The 25328-nt window shown below is 36.0% G+C and overlaps 1 protein-coding gene across 7 annotated transcripts in view; it reads right to left on the bottom strand.

Moving 5' to 3' along the window:
- Positions 1-25328, bottom strand: part of CCSER1 (coiled-coil serine rich protein 1) — a 712872-nt gene that overhangs the window by 248528 nt on the left and 439016 nt on the right. For 5 of the 7 annotated variants that reach the window (XR_008577013.1, XM_054824857.1, XM_054824859.1 and 2 more), the window contains one exon: positions 24621-24698. Coding sequence is in view for 6 of the 7 variants with exons in the window: in XM_054824857.1 (XP_054680832.1) it covers positions 24621-24698 (78 nt within the window). In the remaining variant the exon portion in view is untranslated. Of the gene's footprint in view, positions 1-16756; positions 17075-21532; positions 22757-24620; positions 24699-25328 lie in introns of those variants that run through there. The other 2 variants (XM_054824862.1, XM_054824861.1) reach the window with 2 other exon arrangements.

Here is a 25328-nt window from a genome sequence, read left to right as displayed (position 1 = left end):
TGAAATGCAATCTCCAAAACACAGCAGCAATCTCAGAAAGCCTTACCAGCACCAAATGAACAAGAAGGATTATTTTGGGTGTCTTGCTGATAAATTTCTGATTCATTTGTGTGTACATATGTATATAAAAACTACAGTGACTTCTTACCGACATTTGTTTAGTACATGCAACCAGGCTGACTTATCTGAAATTTCAGCAAGAGTCTCTGCTTTCTTAAGGCCTTGAAAAAGATGAAATATTTAAATGTGACATTCAGGTAATTATGACAACACAAGATAATACCTCAAATGAGGACACACAGGGACACTCAAACTGCTCTAGCAGTGATTGCTTCTGGCTCTCGTCAGTCCTTGGCATTTATATTACATTATATATATGTCTATTACATAAATTACCATTGGATCACATCTTGTGGATAGTCCTTGAAGTTCAATAGTGACATTGTTTTAAGAACAACAATGCATAAATTACATATTTTAAGCTTTAAAAATACCAAAGAAACAAAGACCTACTGAATAACTGTAATTTATCTAAATTGAATCCCAGTGAAGGGAAGGTTGTTCTATTTATCATACAATGTATTTTGATTTTGAAGACTTTTTTTCCAGAAAATCTTTAAACAGAAAAAAAATACACATATTTTAGAGTAACAACTGTCAGTACTTAAAAATCAAATTTGCACTTGTGAATAAGATCCATCTCTTTTTTAAGCTAGGACTTTGAGGAAACTATACACGTTATGCGAGGTAGGCAACTGTACAGAAAACTGCAGAAATTTCAGTGACACAGCAGTATCGCAACACAGGAATTTGGATTAACATGCTTTTCACGGACCTGGAGAATTAATGTGACATTAAGAGCAAAGGACTTGATTTCAGAACTTAAAACAAGGGAAGAAATAGTCTATGGAAGGTTAAAACGATGCAACTAATAATGAAAACTTGCAAGTAGAGCACTGGGTACAAGTTTTCTGAAAAACGCAAACAAAACCAATGATTTGATTAAATCATTTGAGAGAACCTTGTCTTGCCACTTCCATCTCAACAATGCTCTATTGTTGCATACAGAACCTTTGCTGTCTTCTGGCCCCAAAAACGCATTAGATCACAAATTTTAAAAACATAAGGTGCATTAAAAAATGTGACAGTGTCTTAACAGTCACGCTGTCCCAACAATCACAGATTAAGAAATCAGATGTGGAAATATCAGGGAAGCATAAATAAAACAGTTTTTGCTTTTGCTGGTCTCCAATTCTTTTTTTTTTCCTCCTAATAACAATTACATTTGCTTAACATCTAAAGACTCACCCTCCAATGAAAGCATCTCAAAAGCTTTCCCTGAAGACTTTTTTCAAGCAATTAATAAATCAAAAGCATATACATGTAAATCGTTATCATAGTAATAAACTATAGAAACACATCTCTTCATTAAAACTAATGTCAATTTTTGACTCAGGAAAACGTGTAAAACACATTATACCCTGAAAAATTATAATAAAGTTGGCAATTTTTAAAATATTACAAAGTAAAACTACGAGCTCTTCGGTATCATCCCTGAAGTTGTACTTCTTAAACCAAGTGACAGACAAGAAAACGGTCCAAGGAAAACCAACATTGGATAGTCATCACATCTCTACAAAGATTATCACTAGTTCATTTGAATAACCTCTAAGTTGGGCTTATTGAGCTATTTTAGTGAGGTTTTATAAATTTAACTTTTCATTAATCTCTGCTGCAGCTTTCCATATATTCATTACAGACAGTTTGCCCATAACACCACAGAATTATGTGGCCAGAGGAAAAAAAAAATAAAAAAAAATAGGTTACATCACTGACCTGCATTAGGTCCCACTGTTACCACTGTCTATAATGTCAAGATCTGACGGGCTCTGGAATCCTTTGTTTATTTAAATTAAAACCTCACACTAGTAGAAAATATAACAACTGTAACAATAGTTTTTAAAATATCTGAGATCAAGTGTTTTTGCAAGTCTTCCCCAAGCTTAATTAGTTTGAGGGTTTTTTAGTTACAATAGCAGGTATATCCAATAAACAAAACAACAACTATTTCCCTAAGCAGCACATAATCACCAACTACTGCTGAGTGGCTGTTATATTATGAGATGGCTGAAATGTAAGTATTTTGTAACTATTGTTAGTAAATGTTTATAAATAACATTTTTTGACTCATGGTAGGAAACAAAAAAAGTTAAAATTATTCAAAAGCAGTGAATGAATTTAAATACAAGATAATAATTGGGTTTCAGCTATGGGTTTTTAATTTAGAAAGAGATAGTTTGTAATAGACCAGGTATAAAAATAAGATCTGCTAAATTTTATTTTTAGCTTATCATGGTTGAAAAGTAATACTTTGCTTAAACTAACACATTATACAAATTACATATTTCATCACAATATGCATATGTACTTTTTAATCTGCCTCTGAAAACAGAACAAAAACTAAATCCTCCAAGAAATTATCTTTCAGAATTGTAGGTTGCTCAGATTTCAAATTCTTCTTGTAGGTAAGAACAGACAAAAAAAAAGTATTTCAATAAAAATGTTAAGATATTTATTATTACTGTTACCACAAGAAAACTCTTATACTGCATACTGACCCATGCATTATTTGTACACCACACCATGACCAAGTTTATTACTATATAAGGGTTTAGCTTCCCAAGAATAAAAAGGAGGGATTCATCAAAACAGTAAAAGGTGAAAAAAACAAACAAACAAACAGATTTTTCCTCCCTTTTATGTACAGGTAAATTTAATTAGATTAATAGCAATTATTAAATAAAATGTCACAAACTAGTTTAACTCATCAAAAGATTAATCTAGATTCAAAATCAGGTTTAAGATGTATATTTGGGACCTGTGCCAAAAATGGCATGTTTTCCTCTGTTCACAGAGCACTAATGAGAATATAACCTGTTTGCAAATGTAAATACAATGAAGCAGTCCTTAATTAGCACATGCAAATGTAAATTCAGAAAATTGCTTATTATCTACAATGTTAAAAATTGTAACTTCTATTTATACAAATTTAGAGATTATATTCTGTGTAATTAGGTGTAAATTTTAAGGATATGCATTAATCATAATTTGTCTTTGCAAATAGGATTAATTAGTGTTTGCAATAGCATATGCAAGTGGAGATTAACTATGAAGCACACTTGCTCAAGTAATAGACTAAATGAAGTCAGCATTTTTCTAATTTTTTTTTTTTTTTTTAACAAAGAGACCTATGTACTTCAGTATCATTTCAGAAACTTTCATAGTAAAAGAAAATATAAAAAAGCACAGAACATGCCCACGCAAAAGACACTGCAATGGATGTTGCTTATGATGGACCAGAACAGCCTGGTGGAGTGCAACTGATTTGCACAGATCGGGACCCCAGTGTTCAGCGTGCAAAAACAGGAGACAACTGGTGAAAGAATATTTACTTCCCTCTGCCTCAGAAGTGGTAAATACCTGAATACCCACACTGTGGCTTTCTACATAATGCACAGTTCCGTTACAAAACTGGATGTGATCAGAACCTAATTAAATATACTGCAAAGGTCATACAAAGCCAAACAGTGGCAGGAAACTGCTTTCTGATAAAACAGAATCACATTGTACTTTATGTATGTATACTGTACTATACTTAAAATTCCAATGTTTTCATCAAGTACTTTGCAGGTAGAAAAAAATCAGACTCATTTTTGCAAAGATAATAAGATTTTCCAAATTCTGAATGAGTAATCCGCTGCTCTCTGCAGTCACAGTGCAAGGAATAATAAAACTAAATACTACCTGTCTATCTCATCCCAAATTCCTTGGACAGAGACAGATAGAGAATGCAGCCTTTAAACTCCATGGAAGGAGAGCAGGGCATAACTTTTAAATACGTTTTGAATTTAGAGAGCTAAACCATGGAAACAACAAACTATTGCTGGTCCCCCTAGTTCTCACAATTTGTAAATAGCTTCTGCTTCAATCTTGATATATGTGTTTATAGGAACTGTACAAAAAATGTCATACTATTCTATTTATGCCACACAAATAAATGAACAACATATTCAATTTCAGATCCCGTTATCAAAAAAATAAATGGATAGATCCCATCTCTGACACCTTTCACAGCAGCCTATCTGCACCTTTTAAAGGCAAAGCAGATTTCTATTCTAGCAATGGTGAAACCTCTTCCAGGCAGATACAGTGGAAAGTCCTTACTTCTAGGACATAATTTCATGCATTCATACAAAATGACACAGCAATTAATACTCATTAGTGCAAGATAAAGTTTTTGGCACATTTCACATACAAAAGGTTCACACTGGAAAACCTCCATTATGCTAATGGAGAATACAATGGTGGAAAAAAGGAGATGAAGTAATGAAAGAGAGTTCTATTAAAAAACCCAAGCCAACACCAATAAGCCCCATAAAATTTTAAAATAATTATTACTTCTTCTACAAAACCTACCCGCTCCTCATATTTGCATACAAATTTGTGCCTGGGTCATTTACATTACAAAGATACATAAAATTCCAACGGTTACCGTGATCCAAATCCACATACTATATTTAGGTTTTTGGAGGCTGTTGACTGCAGCTGGTATTTAAATACTTTTCTGTACTTGGACTGATGCGCTACAAAATTTAGCATATTAGGTGTCTCCTAATAAGTTCCACGTGTCTGCAAAATATTCAGTGAAGATTAGGATCTGTGTACTGATCTGACTCTGTTCACCAACAAATGTCAGTGCTGATTGGTTTCAGAAACCAGTTTAATTATTTTTGAAGATACTGATCAGGATGGTGCCTTATGTTTTGTTAAAAGAATGCCCCAGACCTTAAACATTCATTTAGCACAACCTTAGAGCCCACTGGTGGAAGTGTTTTAGGCTGCTCAAACGAATTGTTTTCCTGAAACAGGAAAAACTACAGTAAGATGTTGAGTTACTGAAGTTAATGTTTGTTGCAGCAAGTAACTCAACTCATTTGAAAAGGTAATGTTATTAAAACATATGGAAAAAAGCACTTTGTATGTTTTGCATTAATATTATATTAGTCTTAGAGATCCTTTGACATTGTATGCTGTGATTTGGATTTGTGTTTCCACGTACAGGTAGAGATGAAATTGTAATCCTCGGGTAAGTAATATAATCATGTACAATCATAAATTGGTTTGCCAACTTTGCCTAACTAAAGGCATCATAAATAATTTAGACTACAAAAAGAAAAGATTTCACGTATGGCTATTGGTCAACCTGCAAAAGCTGAAGTTACTACTGGCCAATTCCTACCCTCAGCAAATGTACTTTCCTTTGAAATTAAGAGGGCGTCAGCATAACTATCCACAGCATCAGCGCATCGCTGCTTAGAATCATGTATTATTGGACCAATTCAGAAAGGTTGCATTGAATTCAACGCAGTTACAATGGGTACGTAGCTTTTGTATACGATGATATTTATAGAGCCTATGTACCACTTTTTACGTGCAAAAAAACCAATTAACTAATTGGTGACTAAATAAGGTACATTTGAGACAGATTCTGGCTCCCTTGTGTTTTTTCTATACCAACCCAGGAAATAGTTTGCACCTAAGGACGAGAATCTGAACTGCCCTGAGGATTAAATACCTTCTCTCCCCAAACTTGGCACATCTCTAGAGAGCTCCGTAGAGTATTTTTAAAGGACTCTCTTAAAAGGTTCCTTCTATGTGGATTTTCTTGGTTATTGTAATTGAAACTAAAGTTATGCAAAAGAATAGAAATTAATGGAAAAGAAGCTATTATAAGTAAGCAAAGAATTGCTGCAATTTCTAGGGTCACTGCAATTCTGACAGCTGTACAGTTATCAAAAACTGGGCAAACTGGCAGAGCTTTTCCCTATAGCGTGAGGGCCAACGCCACACTGATTAAAACATTGCCTCCAGAAACCTCTATTGTAAAGGTTGTAATTTAAGTCCAGAGTCTGTCATGTGGATCCTCTATTTGCCAAATAGAGCCAAAACTGTTGACTATGTAAGTCAGATGTTGGCATCTAAAGACTAAGTAGAAAAATGGTAGCAAACAGTAGGAGAAAGTGTCAAGGTATTTAAATAGCATCATTACTATTTCTGAAGTGCTTTTGCAGAAGCCAAAGCTTACTTGCATCACTACCGCTAATGTGCTACTTCAATACACATTCGGGAAATCTGCAGCTGAGGCAGTAACTCAACAATAACAGGAGCCTGGAGAATATGCTTTCAAGACAGAAAAAGATAGAATGTCTAACGATTTTGTGACAATCCTTGATTTAACTTATTTTCTTAACGTGGCCATACATCCCTTTTTGCGGTAACCAATATAGAAGTTGAATAAGATAAAACACGTTAGTAAAAATTAAGCAATAACTTTTTCCAATTGGAAATTCTACTCTACACCCAAAAGTTTTCCCTCTTGACTTCACTGGTACCTCCATACAAACTTGCACTCCAAGTTATTGGTTTTGCACTATCGATATGACTACAAAGAAAACAAAAAAGATACATTCCAAGGAAAAATTTAAAGCAAGAATGAAAACTGCAGATGGGGAAAACTACTGTTCACAAATGAGCACAGAAGTACATGGAAACAAAAGTGCTGACAAAGAAAAAGTCTGGGAACTAATGCATAAAAAAAATTAAATATAGGAAGGACCAGAGACCATTAGAGAATTGTAATTGGCCAATGAGGCAAGTTTACAAGAATAGGAAGTGAAAGCACTGAAAGTTTTCAGAGAACATTTCAAGGAAAGATAGAATAAAAATATGAAAAAAATGAACCTTTCGTTAAATATATTGGGCAGTCTTCATCCCTGCTGCCCTCCCCAATGCTTCCACCCTTGTCCCTTCTAAAAGAAAATAAAGTTTCCTGTAGGCAGCAGACCTTTTTTCAGAAATAATGTATTTATTAACCTGTGAGAACTGACCCAAATTTCAGTCTTGGGAGAGGTGTAAGAGTGAATAATTGTCATGTACCATGGAAGGTTTCTCCACTAGTTACCTGAAACATCATCTCTTACACACACACACACACACACACACACACAGAGGAAAGAATTTATGCAACTACAGGTTACAAAATAACATGTCACATTAGTGCTGTAGTTGTATTTAATGAGCTTTGGCAATGTGTTTAGCAAAAAGAAAAAAAAAAAACCTTAAAAGTTACTGTGTGCAAAAGAAAACCCAAATACTAAGAAAGTGTGCAGAAGAGATTTTGAGTGACTCACCCTAATGCCTCAGGATAGTTCAATATAATGTTCTGGCATCCTAAATTGAACATGGAAGTTGAGCCAGGCTGTCCACACGTCCTTGTTCTTCAAACAAAACAGAGCTTCCCCTGGCTATAGGTATCGAGCTGCACACTGTAAATACTTCTGCAGAAGTTTTCTCTTGGTCTGATGGCTAAGAAAATCTGAAGCAGCAGGATGCTTCCCCTGGGCAAGAATTCACCAGACAACAGGATAGTTCAGTGATTTCTTTAACCCGGCCTTTAAAAAGCCTCCCGTGAAAAGGAGGTGAAATCTTGCTGTGCAAAATCTCCAAAGGGTATGCTTTCCCAGGTGTATTTAATAAGATTTTTGTTTGGTCCTGCAATAATCTACTCAAATTAACTGAAGAACAAGCTGAGTATTTTATAAGCGCATGGCCCCAAGTCTTTGAACATGTTTTTTACGCTTATGCAAAAATACTGGTACTAATCATAGATTAATTAAATTTATCAGACGTAAAGTAGCACATTACGTTAATTACTCACAAGCAAAGGGCAAGGGGAAGCAACACTGGAACAATGCAGGATAGAAACAAAGCCGAAACGAGTGTCTTCAGCAGAAGGAAAGCTGTCCAATATTGCCAAAATAATAACTTCTCCTGTCTTTACTGTAACAGTAACTCACTGAGAGTTTTAAAAGTCAGCTTTAAGAATTTTATGGGTATTTGTGGGCAACAACAAGGACTATGATATCTGTATTGAGGCGTACAGACTAGCAATATGAAAGAGGAATACATCATGTCAGTGCTCTCTCTGCACCCTCCAATTTACTGTGCTAGGATCTTCCGCCAACGCGTGACATCGTAAACATACAAAAGGCATTCTGTGTTTAGCCAGAACAGTGGCATGACCTACTGAAAATTCATTACATTATGAAATATAAGTTACAGCAAAGCACTAATGCAAAGTAAGCCTTCTGGCAGTCTAAAAATTTTTCTGTAGATGCCCAAAAGAATTTAAAAGTATTTTAATTAAATTGTACATCTGCATGGTCAGCTGAAAATGGCTGCTCTCTATGCAGTCCAAGTTGACAGCACACAGTAAAGCTCTGGATATTTGCCAACCAGAATCTGTTACAAATAGTTCAAGAAAACCAAAGGGTGGGTAAACAAGTTTTATGGGATTTTTACTTGATACAAGATGGAATAAACCAGTATAATTTTCTAGACATTTAAAACGATATCTAAAATTACCTTAACATCCACAGAATTGAAAATGGCATTATTTTCTTTTCATAGATTTTGAACATGGCAGCTAGCACTCTGAACTACAGGAAAAATATCACTTCCTCGTCCCTGAGAATTATTCTGTATGGACAGTTTGCCTTAGGTGTCTTTTTTCTCTTCCCTTCGGCCTAAAAAACAGAAACAGACTGAGGAAAAACAAAAGTTAAAAGAAAAAGTGTGACTCTCTGGTTTCTGTTATTGTTGAAGTTTTAGAAGCATGCTTTATGGGTGATAAAAATGATGTTTTATAGAAAAGAAAGAAAGGGGAGGATGAGCCAAATGGGACTGTAATGTGGAGAGAGAATAAAAACAATACAGCAAGATAAAAGGAAATGAGCAAAGGAGCAGCAGCAGGGGAAAATAATGAGCCAGAACAAAAGCCCCACCACTAACAGAGTTTGCAAATATTCCCAACAGCAAGAGAAATTTGCAGGCATGGCAACAAGAGATTTGAGAAAGGAAGACAGAAAAACCTGGGGTTTAGGAATGGAGTCAGCCAACTAATTTCTTCCCTTCCCACTTAAGTGAGAATAAAAAGCTCTTCGATTCAAACATTTGGCACCTTCTTTTGACTATATATATACCCTGTATATATAATATTTGCTTAATCTGTTTCTCAGCATAAACTTGTTCAACAAAGAACTATAACGATAGTGAACTACTGAAAAAACCTATAGAAATAATGAACATTGGATAGTAATTTTATCACCACTGTAGACAACGAGAAGCATGTTAATTAAACTAGTAGCATAAAGAAGAATAATCAAACTAAACTCAAACCAGAACATATTCCTTTAAGGATGTTGTCAAGGTAGAGAATCATAAGGGAAATCCAATCATAAAAAGTAGGTCTATCAGCAATTACCAGTCTTCAGGTTAAGAAAATCCCGAACCTCATTTGATGAGCTCGACAGTTTACCAGTGACATCGCTCTACGCTTGTTTTTCCTTTTACTTTTTCTCTACTACTGGCCAACATCAGGAAAGAACATTGACGTATGAGGACCTTCAGAAGACAGATCTATTGCTCTCCCTGGATATTTGTTGCAAAGGGAAATACTAAAAAGCAAAGAAAATACCAGATATATGTAGGTGCACTCTGATGGGTTCATATAGGTTTTGTTTTCCTCCTTGTTCTCACTACGTTTTGTTCTCATTTTGCCTTTCACGCTACTTGTCCATGCTATTTTATCAGTCAGATCACTCAAATCACATCTAGGAGTTCCATGACAAGGAAATTTTTTAAAGGTTTTGCTATTTAAGTTACTGCTGAGTTTACACCTGTGCTATTTTAAAATAGACTTGAAAATTTACTTCTCTAACAATACAATAGCAGGTATGTACACCAATTTTATTCAAAATTCTGCCAGAGACTATTATTACTATTATTTTACCAAGTAGTTTATTCCCACAGATCAAATTACTAACGTTTGACATACTTGTGAAATGGCTACACGGAATACGCGGCCCAAATTTAAAAGGCAAACTCTACCTGCTATTCAACTCCAATTTGGTTGACATCAAGCTTGCACGCTCTGAAGTGTTGTACAGATTTAAACAGAAAACGTGATGAAGAATCACCTCATACACAGGACTGCTAATAAAGATGTGATACACAACTTGGTGAAAGATTTTCCAGAACAGTAATATTAAATGCAACGCTAATCCACTACCAAAACAAGGAGAGAATTGCCTCCTTAAAAATATGCTATCTTTATTTTGGCCTTATTTATACAAAATTTGATTGCTAGATTATTTTGAATGAGAATAGGGGAAGACTGTATTCCAACAGAACATGGAGTAAATATCGGTTTCCATATTTTTTTTAAATTAGGCCTTTTCACTGACATTGAAGATCACCTTCTCCCAGATAAACTGAACACAGTCCCAGCTATACCAAATGACCTCTAATCTAAACACTTGTTCTTAACTCCATACTACCAAGAAAGAAGTCCAGTATTAATGCAATTTAATACAGTATCCAATCCATTTATTGATTTATTTTTTTTTAGGCCAGCTTGCAAGCAAAGCTCCAATTTTTTGCGTAATTCATGAAGGCTAATTTTTCTGAGAACATAATTAAATAGGAGCAATGTTATTGGTAAAACTTTTCTTTTTTTTTTTTTTCTCTCTTAACACACTCAATGCAAAGCCCAGCTCCTGTAGCGAAAAAAGGGGCTCTTGGCCTGAGGCGCCAATGGAAGTTCTGCCAACATTGTGTCTCTCATTCCAAGGATGAATTCATAGTAGTTGTCACCACCACCACCAGTCTCAGTGTATCTGGGTATTTTGGAACAAAAGTTATGCTAAGTTGCATTAGTTTCTGAATTTGTTACATGTCTGAATTCACACATCTAATCAACCATTTTATAATACTCACTCCTCACATATTACAGCTCTGTAAGTCCAAGGAAGCTTTTCCCTAACATGAAAAGGAATTATAAGATTATTAACACTCATCCCATTTGGGCCAGCTGCAGGACTACGCTTTGCTTTTGTTTGCTGTGGCAATGGGTTTATGCGGCAAGGTGCTGGCAGCAGGAGGGCTGCAGGGTGGCCTCTGTGAGACAACATCAGGGGCTGCCCCGTGCCGGACACAGCCTCTTCCTGACAGCTCCACAATGGACCCACCATTATGATGGGTCCACAAAACAACACAGCGAGCACCAGTAAAGCTGGTGGCACCTCTGTGAAAACAAATTTAAGAAAGGGCAAAACACCAAATAGCAGAGAAGTGAAGGAAGAAAAGGTGAGAAAAAGCCCTGTGAACAGCAAGGTCAGTGAAGAGGAGGTGCTCCAGGCACCAGAGCAGATACCCATCCACACTGCGGCCTGTGGAGAGCACTGCGTCAGAGCAGGTGGATATGCCCTGAAGGAACTGCAGCCTATGGAGAGCCCACACTGGAGCAGCTCCTGAAGCATAGTTAGCCCCTCAGTTTCAGATCCCAATTAAAAAACAGGAAAGAACAAATGACACAACCTCATAGCCCTGCCTTGAGTTCACTGGGATGCTCTCATTTCCAGAGAGTCCCATAAATGATGTTACCCGTGACTGTCAGCTCATCTTAATACTTAGTTTTGCAATTCAGAAAGCTTTCCACATAGAAGCAATGTGCTCACTTTTCTCCAGTTACCACAATGATTAAAAATTCCTGTTATTTATTTTGCTATACACATATATGAAACAGTCTTTGGTAGGCAACTAACCTGTCAGCTACTGTTTCTCTAGTAAGCACCTTCTAGCATCAAGGAACAGTTTCACAAGCCTTCGAAAAAATTGCGACACTGGGATTATGAACAGAAACACAACAATGTCTGAAGAGCCAACTGCTCATCCTTAGCCTCAGGATTTTTATTCGCATTCTGCAATTACTGGAGCTTTTTCAGGGTACCTGAATGCTTGCACAACATACAGAATCTTAAAAGCTGACTCTACTGGAGCCAGATAGGATCACTGAACCCGGTCTTTTTGCAGACTTCCACTCTAACCAACAAAACTTTAGGTATTACAGAAATAGACAACATGAAGACAGACAAAGTTGGCAATTTCTTAGGGGTTCTCTTTGAAGAATTTATTCATAACCTGACAGGAGTCCTGCAGTAGATTTGTCTCCGCTTTAATCTTTTCTCCTCAATCATGTAACAGACTGGAAGATGAAATATAGACGTACACAGATGCCCAAATATATATTCACATGGACACTTCATAATACTTGCATATTGGGAAGCTCAGGTCTCTGATGTGTGCACTTAAAATTGTTGCATATATTTAAAGTAGGAAGATCCTACTGCCTCTATCATCTGTTCCTCTCAAGCAGTTGTGCTTTCCTCATTCTTTACTTAAAACATAACATTATATGTCAGCAAAAGTGTTGGCCTTTCTCTCCAAATATTGCACAATATAGATGAAGCCCCCTTCTTTCAGCATCAAATACAAAGCTATCACTTAATTTCATCATGACAGTTAACATTAACAGCACCATCCATTTTTTCCTGGATGTTTTTAAGTGAATAAAAATCTCCCTGAAAGTAACGACGCTGGTACTGAATACAAGTTGTAATATGGTATCTAATTCATGTCCTTTCAACTTCAGCATGATATAATACATGCACACACAGAAATATATCTTTGCAAGTTTTTTTGCAGTGCATTTGCTAGTAACCAAACAGAAGGTGTTTTTTTTTTATTGTTGGTATCCAGTAGATTCTGTTTTCAATTTAATGCTTTTTTGTACACTACAAAAGAAATGTATCACTTCCCCAAATCTGATTTATAATCTTTTCCCTTCATGCTCCTTCTTGCTGTTTTATCATTAATGTTAATATTCTGTTGACTCTTAAGAAGTAGAAACTTCCATTACTAAAAATGAATAAATGAATACTAAAAGAGCACTGTATTGAAATGAAGGCAGAGTATACACAGCCTGGATATAGTTCTCACCGCACTTCAATTGTGAAAGTACCAGTAATAGGTCAGGGATAGAAATGGCATCTTCTGTTTCTATTATTGGTATAACATAGGTCATATATTGTATGCTAACTTTTTCTTCCTAAGCTCTTTCAGTTTTAACGCTTATATAAAAGTCTAAAGCATACTGATAAGTCTGAATCATAATCTAAATCACCAAATGGTGTACATACACCTAAAAGCCACTGGTTAACACTGGGTAAACTCAGCTCAAAAACAGGAGATCAGATATTCAAGAAAAACAACTTTTCCAGTCCCTTCACCATGCACACAGCACCTGTGCCCACAGACAGACTCAACTATTATGTTTCAAATTATTGGAGAGACCTTTTGTAAACATTGTAAGCTACAGGAGTTCTTTATTGGCCCAAATGCATATTGAGGCACAGCAGAATAATTTATATACCAGTGTTCACACTGTTCTGCATGTTTTCATATTGAAATTGCTTCAGAAGGTTAATTTTTTAAAAAAACAAAAAAAAAATGCTGACAAATGAAAGAAAATCTCCCTTTAATTCAAGCAGAATGTAATCTTTCTGCCTCTCAGTCCCACCTCAGGATTTTTGAGACTGGCCTGCCTCTCTGACTGCTTCTAACTATTAAAATTACTCTTGTTCCTTTTCAACCTCTCAACTTTTACCACAGAATATTTGCTTTAGCTGTAACATTTTTGCACCTGTGTTAATTTTAAATCCAGTGACTTGATTTCTACTTTTTCCTCTCTTATGCTGTATCAAACAGCATTGCGCTCACACATTCAGAAATCCCTGGAAGAAAGCGCAGAAAGCAAACTCGGGTTATGTGGTAGTACTTGCAAAGCATCAAATGGAGAAAGAACAGTGCGTGCTAGCTAAAATACCAAACCTCTGCGCTTGCTCAGAATGTCAATGCTCAGAACGAGAACAAAGTATTTTGCCAATACTGTTTTACCACTGTATCCCAGTTAACACGGCGTTCCTGGTGCTTGTAACAGGACACCAGCCTTGGATTAAACTAACACCATGGGCATCAAGATCTGTTTCTGTCTGGCCTGTCTGGGTATTTGCCTTAGCTCTTAAGGGCAGTTATCTAATGACCAGGTTACTGTTACCGTTTTCGCACTACCTGTTGGTCAGCTTTTCACAGTCGCAGAGTGTAACAGCTAGTATTAGGCTCACATGGCAAGGTTTTGGCAGCGGGGGCATGCAGGGGTGGCTTTGTCAGCTGTATGTTCGTATCTTACAGATATCAGTAACAAGCACTTTGTGAAGAATGATGTTCTGATAGTGAACGATCCAAATAATTAAAGGCCCTGGACAACACTAGAGACCCCAGGACTATGAACAACTAAGCAATGGTCAGTTACTCACCATCAAAGGCAAGAAACCTTTGAGGCGTGGTAAAACCAGTTGTAAGGATAACAGAGATGTCATGTAAACTTGAAATCAATGATAAAGAGCAAGGTATACAACATGTTAACAAACATATCAGAGAGATCTCAAATGGATTCCAGAATGAGGAGAAAGAAATTATCAACGTTAACATCAGACTCTTGCCAAGGAGTTGTGATATCAGATTTACTGCAGTGCTACCACTCTCACGACCGACCTAAAGTCATTGACCGTCACAAGAGAGGCTGTGCAAGAGTGAGCGATACATCAAAGAAAGGAGTAGATACTAGGAACTTCTTGTACATTTAATTTTTAACTGTTTGAACTAGATGTGCTAGCATCACTGTAACTGGAATAACAAAAAAAAAAAATATATCTTTGATCAGACTGTTAAGCCTAATTAGACTAACACCAAGTTCTTGCCTAGGCATAAAAAGTGTGGGCTTCACCCACATTGATCGTGTCTCCCTGAAGCCTGAACATTACTTGTCAGTCATGATTTTTTTCCAGACCATTCGAATGCTATGTGAACAAAAACCTAAACCTGAGTAATTTCTTATTGATTCATATTGTTTTGTAAAGTTATAGAAAAATGAAAGTAAAACAAAAAAATGCAAAAAAAGTATTGGAAGTGATAGGTAATATCCCAGGAAAGTTAAAATCCCAACTCTTACGCTCTTTATCTCCTAAGTCAAAGGGCGGTGTTCAATTTTGCACTGAAATGACAGCTGCTAGCAACACCTTCATCAGGCGACAGGCTTAGAGATACACCAGCTGTTTCAGTATATTAAGTACTCTTTCAGAGGCTCAGGAGGACCAGGTTAAAAGCTTGTTCATTCAGGAAGTGAAACTAGTTTTCTTCTCATTGGAATCTTGAAATGATATTTTCATTTTATTCTACTCTTATTTTTTCACTAACTTACATAGTTTTTTTCACAATTCTCTCCATCCCCAATATGGATTTCTTTAAGCAAAGCATCACAATGTAAAATGTTCTCTCTGTCCTCTTCCAGATAACAGTACCCTACATGGACTGAAAATATTACCATAATAAAAATGGTGATGAAAAAAGAAAGCATGACAGACAGGAAGAGGTAATGATGTCTGTGCAGAAAGGACTTTCTAGTACCAGGGAAGAGAAGGAAAAATTGCAACAGATGAAGTTCAAGAAGGAAGGTGAAGTTCAAAAGAATAATATGCACACGCTCATTTCTGTTCTTTCTTTAAATTATGTCTTTGCTACTTAATGGGTTTTTCAAGACACTTCCAACAAATACAATTAGAACTATGCAATTATACATGCAAAGAAGTTTCAGAAAGCCTGACCAAAAGGGCAAGAGAAGATGCTGAAGATGGATGTTATGAACAAAAGAAAAGATGATAAGGTTGATAAACAATAACACTATTTTAAGTGGTACATAATGCAACATCACTTATGAAGACGACTTGCATGAATATTTAGTTGATTGCTTTTATTTTCAGTTCAGATCCATTTAAGAATAACTGGTGAAATGTTATTTTTAAATGAGAGCAGTATGGCCACTGTTTGAAATTAAAGCCACAGGTGCTAAACAGTTGCTCCAGTTGAATAACTTATTATATACCATGAGGCCTGATCAAAATGGTATAGTGACAAGATTCAACTATCATCTCTTGTTAGTAAGAAAAAGTTTAGCAGGAAAGCTTTAAGCAATCAAATAGTACAAGCACCTTCTTATCTTACCTGGTAAGGGTGGGTGCAGAGAACATCCTTGGGTGAATGAAGTCAATCTTGGGGGAGGGAATACTGAGGCAGCTAATACTGGTGACAGGGTTTGTGGTGAACTCTCCAGTTTGCTTCTGATTTCTTGCTTAATAAAGCCATAAACCAGGAATTACACACACACACACACCCCCGTTTTGGACAACAACTGCTATCCCCTCAAGCAGCACAGTCAGGTCCAGCAAACACAATATTCACTTTGCACGTATTGGTGCTGTCCTAGCAATGTCTCTTAGAAGCTGAAGTACTCAGAAAATAGGATAAAAAGTAGAGTAAAGCTATGATTCTAACTGATTAAAAAACAGAGCTTACGTTTCTAGGATCAGCTCTCCTATTTCCAGGGATAAAGCCTACCAAGTCCCCTGCAGAAATGTCTACTGCATCGCACATTAAAATTACATACATAATTATGAATATCCATCAATAGAGCATGTATTGAAAGGTGCTGACCCCGTATTCACAAATGGTGCAAAAGTATTATTACTTGAAGACCAAAAAGAAAATACCAGTTTTAAAAAACTAATAGTTTACTTAAGTTTGCAGATCTTGAAGATGTATTTTTTCAGATCTCGGAGACAAGCATCACTGAAGTATTTTCTTACTTGTAGTGAATCACCAATGGATGATTAATTGCACAAAATTACAAGAATAATTGAGTTTTATTTCAAATAACTTTGTGATAGCTTACTAATAATTTATTCATAGACATATTTAATAATGAAGATATTTCTGCCAAAAAAATCATGTTTGACTTTTGACAATACAAATATTATATTTAGTAGTAGCACATTTTGCCAGTAAGGGTAACTTGCAGCTCATTTCCTATACAGCAGTATTTAATTAAATCCATAAGTGTAGAGTGTCCAGATGTTGTTTTTTAATTTAATAATGATGGAACCAATGAGATGCTGATAGGTTTGTAAACTAAGCCTTCAGAACATGGAGAATTCCACAGGGCCTTTAGGAAAAAAAAAAAAAAAAAAGGAAAAAGAAATGAAATGAAATCTTAAAGATGCATGGTTTGATGACAACACAAAGTTAAATGAAAAATGATCATTTCTGCTGTATGCAGTCATGCAAGCAGCATGTAATAATAAAGCTTCGTTCACACCAACGATCAACGTAACAAGGAATTAAGTGACAATGCATACAAAACCAGAAATATGACTTGTCAGCTTGTGCATGACATAGTTCTAGTTAGAAAACAGTTATGTACAACAGATGTCATGTTTGTACAGGAAGAAGGTCACCAGAATGAACTAGTTTATGCTAATAGAGGGAATCTACATGCAGCATGCACACAACATGAAAACATTTCCACATTATGATAAAACTGTGTAAGTAGATCATTCTGCATTAAAAAGCACTCATTCTAAATGTACTAATATGACAAAACCCATACACATTGCTTTATAATACAGTGGTTATCCATGCCTTATTTCTGAATTTTGCTTGTTGATCTCTTCTTCAAGGTGAATCCAAGTTTTTTATAATTTTTAAGAAGATATACTCAAAGCCTATTGTGAAAAGTTGCTAAGTTTAGAGTTTCTGATCGTTATTGAATGCACTTTACTAAATTCTCAGTTCATTCTTCTGAAGAAAATTCAAAAGATTTCAGTGCTGCTATGATATTCCCAAACCATTCTCTGGCCTTACAACTAGGACACTGCTAGTATTCAGCATACTGCACGGGCACAGTCAGCAAGGTATAATTTAGTAGGACAAGGATGGCTTTTTAATTTCAGGCAAATAAAAACGATGGAAAGGTCTTGTTTTTCAGGGTCCTACTTCCTTCTATCCTTAGCATAACAGGTCAGAGCAGACGTAGTAAAAACATGTTATTAATTCCAGGGATAACCGCTCATTTTATTAATACTTAGAGAGGTCATGAACTACCTGGTAGTATCTTTATGATAGAAACAATGTAACTGCACCATGCTGAAAATGTACTACTGCAATAACATTTTAGTAAGTCATACTCATTTATAAGTAGTACACAGAAATTAAAGTAAAAATAAGAAATGAGTTAAAATGTCTAGATGGATATGCTTAAAAAGTAAACTGGGGAACTCTAAGGAGAAGACAGTAATGGAGCTAAAGGAGGAAAAAGTGGGAAAAGCACTGTCTTAAAAAAATAATCTAGGGTGAATAAGTAGTAATAACTAAACACTCTCCTTTCCTTCTTCCCCCTCTTCTCTCCCTCACCCCAAGATGTCTAAGAAAAAGTTAGTGACAGTAAGTCTGACCAATATTTCTAAGTACCTCATATTTTACTGCACTTTAGAAGCAAGATAACAACAGCGTAAGCGCAGATACAAAGACAGAAGAAGTTTATAACAGAGAAATGTAGAATAAGTAGAAAGATGGGAAACTTAACAGGCAAGAAAAACCTTGCACTGTTATTGCAGAGTATATTACAGGAAAACAATATTTTAAAAGACACAGAGACTACAGTATTACGTTAAGTTCTGGTCTATGAGGAAACTTAGCTACTATATCATCAAGTCATATATTACTACAAATATTTAAGCAGCACACAGTGTATTTATACAAGCAGCCAGAAGCAAACTTGCATTCCACAAATCAAAACTGAAGATCATTCATACTAATTGAGCACCACTACAGAATGTAAATTTTACTGTTCTTTATTCCTAGAGATGGCAAAATTAAATGCATAAGACCTGTTCGTAATCAGCCACAGAATTAAAGTGATTAGCGGAAGCCTGTTTTTTCCATACAGCAAGTCAGAACCCAGTTACTTTTGAGGTGCGTTTATCAACTTTTCGTACGGCACCAGAGACTCCAAACCCTCAGCACAAGCGAGCATCCCCTGGCAAGTTCAGCACTGGTCACTTGAACTGTTGATCCCTGCAGTGAGCCAGCCCCAGGTGAACTCATTCATTCATTCATGTTCATGACTTGGTGGCTAAATGGAATTCAAACAGCAAGTACCTAGGGGCTTGACGGTCAGGCAATATGTTTGGTAAGGGCTGGAGGGAGGCAACCATCGAAACCAAAAAAGTTTCAGCATAAATGACACTGTTAATGGATGAAAAGTTTGACAGAATTTGCACAAGTAGGACATCCCAAAACACATATGGATTTTGAAACAGTGTTTTGAAATTGTATACAAAAAAAAACCAAAAAGGAAAATGGACAAGAAGAGAAAATGATTGCTAGAGAAAGTTGTTGGAAAAGAATTAGCATTCCAAGAACAACTTGGATATCCAGATATGAATAAGTACACAGAAGTACAAGCAAAGCCAAGACTGAAATGGGTAATGGTTTGTTTGATTTCTAACGGTACTTTTTTAAAAAAAATTAATTCTGCATTAGAGAATATATTATGCACAGGCTTGCATTATTTCACTGTATACATTAGAGAACAAAATCAGAGAGAAAATAAGAAATAAATCGAGAAAAATAATCTAGCTGTAACATAAAATAGCAGGTAGATAGCAGTCTCCAAGGCAGGGGGGAGGCAGAAGCGGGATCTATTTTCTGTTTTAGGTGGCAAAATGCAACTCATTTCACACTGTACCAAACTATGCAATACCGTAGGCAGGAATATATTTTAAACTGGAAAGTTCAAGAAGTTCAAGTACTTCAATATTACGTTCCCCTGCCCTCCTAAAGTATGAAGCACAGTCCCTCACAGCATCCATGGCTGCCAGGGAGGATGAGGACCACGGAAGGGAGATGGAGGGGAACAGTTAGAGAATCCACCTCCACATTTTCCACGCCCTCCTAGTGAAACACAGAGGCTCTGCAGAAAGCAGGGCCTGGGCTTTGAGAGGCAAACGGAGGCATGCTGTCCAAGGTAACGTACAGCAAGCTACAAAATAAATACCCTGAAAATATATTAGTATGGATTTCTATTAATTTTAACACTGCATGGTAGGACAGGTGTTTAGAGTCAGTGCCTACTTACGTATCACCCAGCACTGTTGCAAACGCAATGCTGGTGATCACCAAGGAAAGGTAATTTTTGTTTGTAGCTATGCAAATCAAACAGTAAGCAGATCAGGAGCAATACCACACAAGTTTGTTGCCTGACACTTTAGAAGCATAATACAAAAGGTAAGGACCACTAAACTGGAAAGGATTCACCTTAAAATGGGGAACGAGTTAAGGTTCAGTCCATAACCTGTTTACATCAGCTTTACTCACAGTTTGAAAGACAAAGAACAAATTCTGAGATGCAAAATCTATAATATCGGCACAAGACAAACACAGAAAAGACATGGTAGAAATCATGTCAGCTCTTGGGAACTTCTACTCTGTGTGGAATAAAATTAAGTACAAATTCTTTTCATCCAAAGACTGATAAAGATCGACAAAGCAGTGCTGAGCCGGACTTCTTTTGGTGACAGAAAAAGAGAACTCTACTGTGATTGTTTAATTCTGCTTTCGAGACACATTTTAATGAAAACTCATTAGCAATAGCACATGCTGCAGAGTGTTTGTGTGATGCCTGCATGATACTTTGGACTACCTATTTAGCTAGCAGCTATTCCAAGAGTTGTATCACTTAACGTGATACCGTAATCAGTCACAATGCTGGTCGACTGTATCTATTCATCGTCTGCTCCGTTTTAGTAACCTGATCGACATGGGAGAAATTATTCCTTGATCTCTCAATAAAATAAGGCTTTGCAAACAAAGGAAGGTGAAGGAGGTTAAATTGGCATTGATTATTTAAGACACATTAATCATTTATTATTCAGCGGCCTCCCACATCAATCTGTTGCGCACATGGCTCTTTCTGCAAGATTCCCAACATGTTTTAAATGATTCTCAGTACACGTATTGGAACTCAGAATAAATTTAGGACTATCATAAGGTGGACATCACTTGACGTTCTGCAGTAGAAAGCAAATAGCTTTCTAAGAAATTTGGATTACTTTCTAACATCTTTCCTTGAATACACATGGCAGCTGGCTTGATATTTTCCTTTTAATTTAGTCAAGAGAGCAAAGTGGTCATGTTAATCACTTAAGGAAACTGTAGCATTTCTCATCGTGGAAGACCTTTCTCCTCCTTATCAAAACTTACTTATGGAATTAAAACATAAAGTTTAAAATAAGTTTCATATTAAGACTGTTTTAATACAGAAAAGAGATTAAGCAGCATGCTTTCCAGTTCAAACAGGTCTGTACAAGAAACATTATCTTTACTACTACAGACTTTAGCTTCCACTTGCTTGCTAATACAGTATTCTAAAGCCATTTCCATTGAAAAATCTCAGTGTGCCACATGGGATAAACAGAGAAATCCATCAGAAGTATTACCCAACAATGTACAGGTATTGCAGGAGATTGCATGATTCAAACTTTGCTGATCATCTTGATAGCCAGAATCTGACTGTAATTATGTTACATCCACTAACAGAAAATATACTATATTAACTTCCATTCTGGTAACTTCTCAAATACTTGCTGAAAACACTCAGTCAACACTGTTTAAACTTTTTCAGAGCAGCTCCAAAGGGACAAGAACATTTCTTCCCTTTGAAACATTGCATTTCTTCCTTCTTCACCCATTCCTTCCCAGAGTAGCCTCTAGCCTTTTTTCATTACTGAACACCCTCCTGGACGAAACGATGCATTCCTCATCTAAGTCAAAGTCAGAACTTCCATTTACTTTTAATGACACATCTAAATGAACTCCAGGGCAAAAGAATAGTCTCTCAAATACTGGAGACAATGTCCAGAAGTCAAACAAAACAGAGCATTGCTTTCTTTTGGGGGCTAACCTGTCTCGGGTTTTTTTCACTGCAAAATAGGCAAGTATTGAGTTTACACAGTCAAACAAAAGAATGTAAACCCAACTATTCACAAAAGCACTAACTTAAGCGTTTCTGAAAAACTACAGTCTGAATATTTGTACAACATTGATGAAATAATGCTATGCAAATTCCTGATCATGCCTTTATCTGACTATTGTTAGCTTCTAAAGTTGCATTAAGGTGACTTTTTAAAAAAAAAAAAAATTTGGAATTACAGCAGCTAATCTGTAGTGATGATGGAATGAACTTAAATTTTCTGCTTACCTGTTAAACTAGATATCTTAAGTATTCAATGTATACTATTCTCAGAATGTGTGACTAATGGGGTGAAAATTCTATCTTGCATTCTCTGATCTGTTTTGTGGTTTTCTATTTAATCTAATTTCACTTTAGCACAATATTCTTGTAGTTACACACACTTATGCACATCCTGAATAAAACGATGTACAGATGCTACTTGCCAGGGTTACAGCTTGCTCTTGAAAATTTCATATAACAGCAAAGTATACAAATGTAATTGCCACTTGATTTCAACAGAAACACAGTTGAACCTATCATTACCTCTAATAGCTATCCTCTGAAGAAAAGCTGCACAATCTAATAAGTGACCAAAAGTTTTTAACAATATTACAAAAAGCATTAACACTTTATTTGCACATTCTTCTTCACTGAATTCTCTTCATGATGATCATAGTAAGAATGTCTTATTCCTGTAAATTAGGTTAGCTTTCTCTGTAATCAGTTTCTTGTAATACAATTTCCACAAGTACTCTGTACAAGATAAATATAGGTGGATGTGATGTTCCATACAAAAACATTCCACATTTCCTTTTGTTCTTGCATTGCATCACCCTGTATAAGAAAAGATATGATTGCAACCATGACATCATAGAGGCATTTTACCAAGGAAGGCTGAAAAATGTGTTCCACTAACATTGAAGAGAATACTGCTAAAAAAAAATATTTTTTTAAAAATTATTGTTGTTGTTATTATCTTTAATACCCAGATCTCAGCCAGAAAACTGTATCTGTTTGGGGGAGGGGGGTTCTAATTTTTTGCAGAATCGGCAATCATCTGCTTTACTGACAGAAGATCTCCTCCCCCAAACTCCAAGGGACTGGAAAGAGGGGAAAAAGAAAAATAATAAATCAGTTAACAATATGGATCTCTGCAGCATAAGATACCACATATTTGATTTGGGAAAGAACAACCAAATGCATAAATCACATCTGTTTAAATAACAAAAAACAACAACAAAATAAAAAAAAACCAAGCCAATGCTATAAATTGCTTATTCTCATTTTTTTGTGGAAGACTTTTATTTAACATCTAAGATGTAGTAAAAAGTAGCTGTTAAGGATAATTAGTCCCAGAAGAAAGGGATACAGCATTGCAACATACAAAAATGTTTTCAAGTATTTTTAAATATTATGGGATTTTTGCCATAAATAGATACACCTGACAGTTTCAGTAAATTCCAACAGACATTATTTCACAGACACAGTAGAACACAAAGCTTCATGTTTGGTAACCCATTAATACGAAATCAGTGCAGATAGTACCCTGACTAAAGTACCGACTTACTTGTTCGAAATAAAAAAAACACTAAGAAGAAAAAAACTAAAACCAAACACAACAACCCACAAGTGTTAATACATATAAAAGTAATAATTAAACTACATTTTTGCTCAAAGTATTGCTTTTTTTTTAAAAAAAGTTCATACTCCTGGCTTGAATCAGCTTAAGAGACAGCCTGAAAAAACACCAGAGTTTAGTTTGTTTCAAGAACTTCTCAGATAGAAACATAAAAATTTCATGTTTTATACTTCAGAAGACTATCCAAAGACTCAGAAGACACAACTTTAGTGTTCGCTGATACAAAACATACTGAAAGGAAGGTTTTAAAACCTGCTTTAATTCCAGTGGTGGTGGTAGAAATTTTAAGCAGCATGTTGATATACACCAATGCAGAATCACAGCCTTATTTTGCAGAACAGTCTTTGGTAAGAAGTATTGTTAGATTTTGCTCAAATCACAGAATAGAACCATACTAGATATTACACGCTGTGGTATTCTTCATCAAAGATTATTCAAGAAGGCTCATACAAACAAGTGAATCTCTTATACATATTCAACCAATGTCCCACAGACAGAATACTTTCATTTAAAAAAACTGGGAGAAAGAAAAAAAATAATCTACAGTTAAGGAATCTTCCTTGACCATGTTCTTGCCTGAGGATACATACAGTCAATTCACCTTCAAGGAAAAATTCTAACAGATGCTCTTCAGGAAACAGAATTTTAACCTCACTTGGCAAAATTGTATTTATTCCATTACCTTACAAAATTGTTTGGACAGCATAGGGCGATTATAAACATAATAACCTCATTAAATTGTCAATAAATGTGTAAATGAATACTGGGAAAAAATTACAATCCACTAATACATATCCCTCCACATTCACTTATGCTAATTCTCGGCTCTTTGGAAAGCATAAAATTAATAGGGCATTGGTATGCTGGCAGGTAGTTATAATTATCTTCCCATGTTTCAGAATGTATTTTAGAATCATTTAAGAGCAAAGGATGAATGGTGTTCCAGTAAATCCCACTGAATCAATGCATGGACACAACAGCAGCAGAGGTAAAACAGGCTGACATAAGTCTGAACACCCACAAAAATGACAAAAATATACTGTTTGAACAGCTACTTACATCATGGCCGATGAGTTCTGTCTGTGTGGATTTATCTGCTTGGGAAGCAAGAGCCTTCTGAAAGCACTGAGCCTTTTCCTGTAAAACAAAATAACATATCTTAGGTGAGTCATGTTCTTCTTCACTAGGCTTTGCAGCTACAAATACCCAGGTAAGTTCAAAACTCATGCACAGACGGCTGTTCAGAAATAGATTTATTATGGCACTATTCTCGTTGGGAGGTTGTTTTCCCTACTGTTATTTCCTTTTCTCAACTTATCTTTCTCTTAGACAGTGGACTCAAAGTCTGACTGCATGGTAGAGCTGGGTCCACAAGAAGGATGTCGCTGAAGCATGATGCAAAGCGATCTTCTTCTAGAGCAGATACAGGTACAAAGCACCAAGCAGCAGCAGTGACTCTTGCAAACACCAGCACCATTCCAAGAGCAAAGAAACCATTTTTAAGAAATATGCAAAATCCACCACAGATCACAATGCTGAGATGACTTCCCCCTTGCCTGACGCAAACACGTTAGCAAAGCCTAAATATTTTTTGGGTATTGTACTGACTTCTGCTTTTCCCATCCTTGTCCCTCTGTACCTCAATCATTTTTGGAAGAGTGACATGGAATCTCTGGGACAGGCTTGCACAAAGAAATTCGGCTGCTTTGACACAATTATGCTTCACCAAAAAAAAAGCATTTTGATACTTCATTTGAAACTCATCAC

The sequence above is a fragment of the Grus americana genome, chromosome 4 (assembly GCF_028858705.1).
Source record: "Grus americana isolate bGruAme1 chromosome 4, bGruAme1.mat, whole genome shotgun sequence".
In the NCBI taxonomy this organism is placed as follows: Eukaryota; Metazoa; Chordata; class Aves; order Gruiformes; family Gruidae; genus Grus; species Grus americana.
The sequence above is the reverse complement of the archived record's forward strand: the minus strand, read 5'-3'. Positions and strand labels throughout refer to the sequence as shown.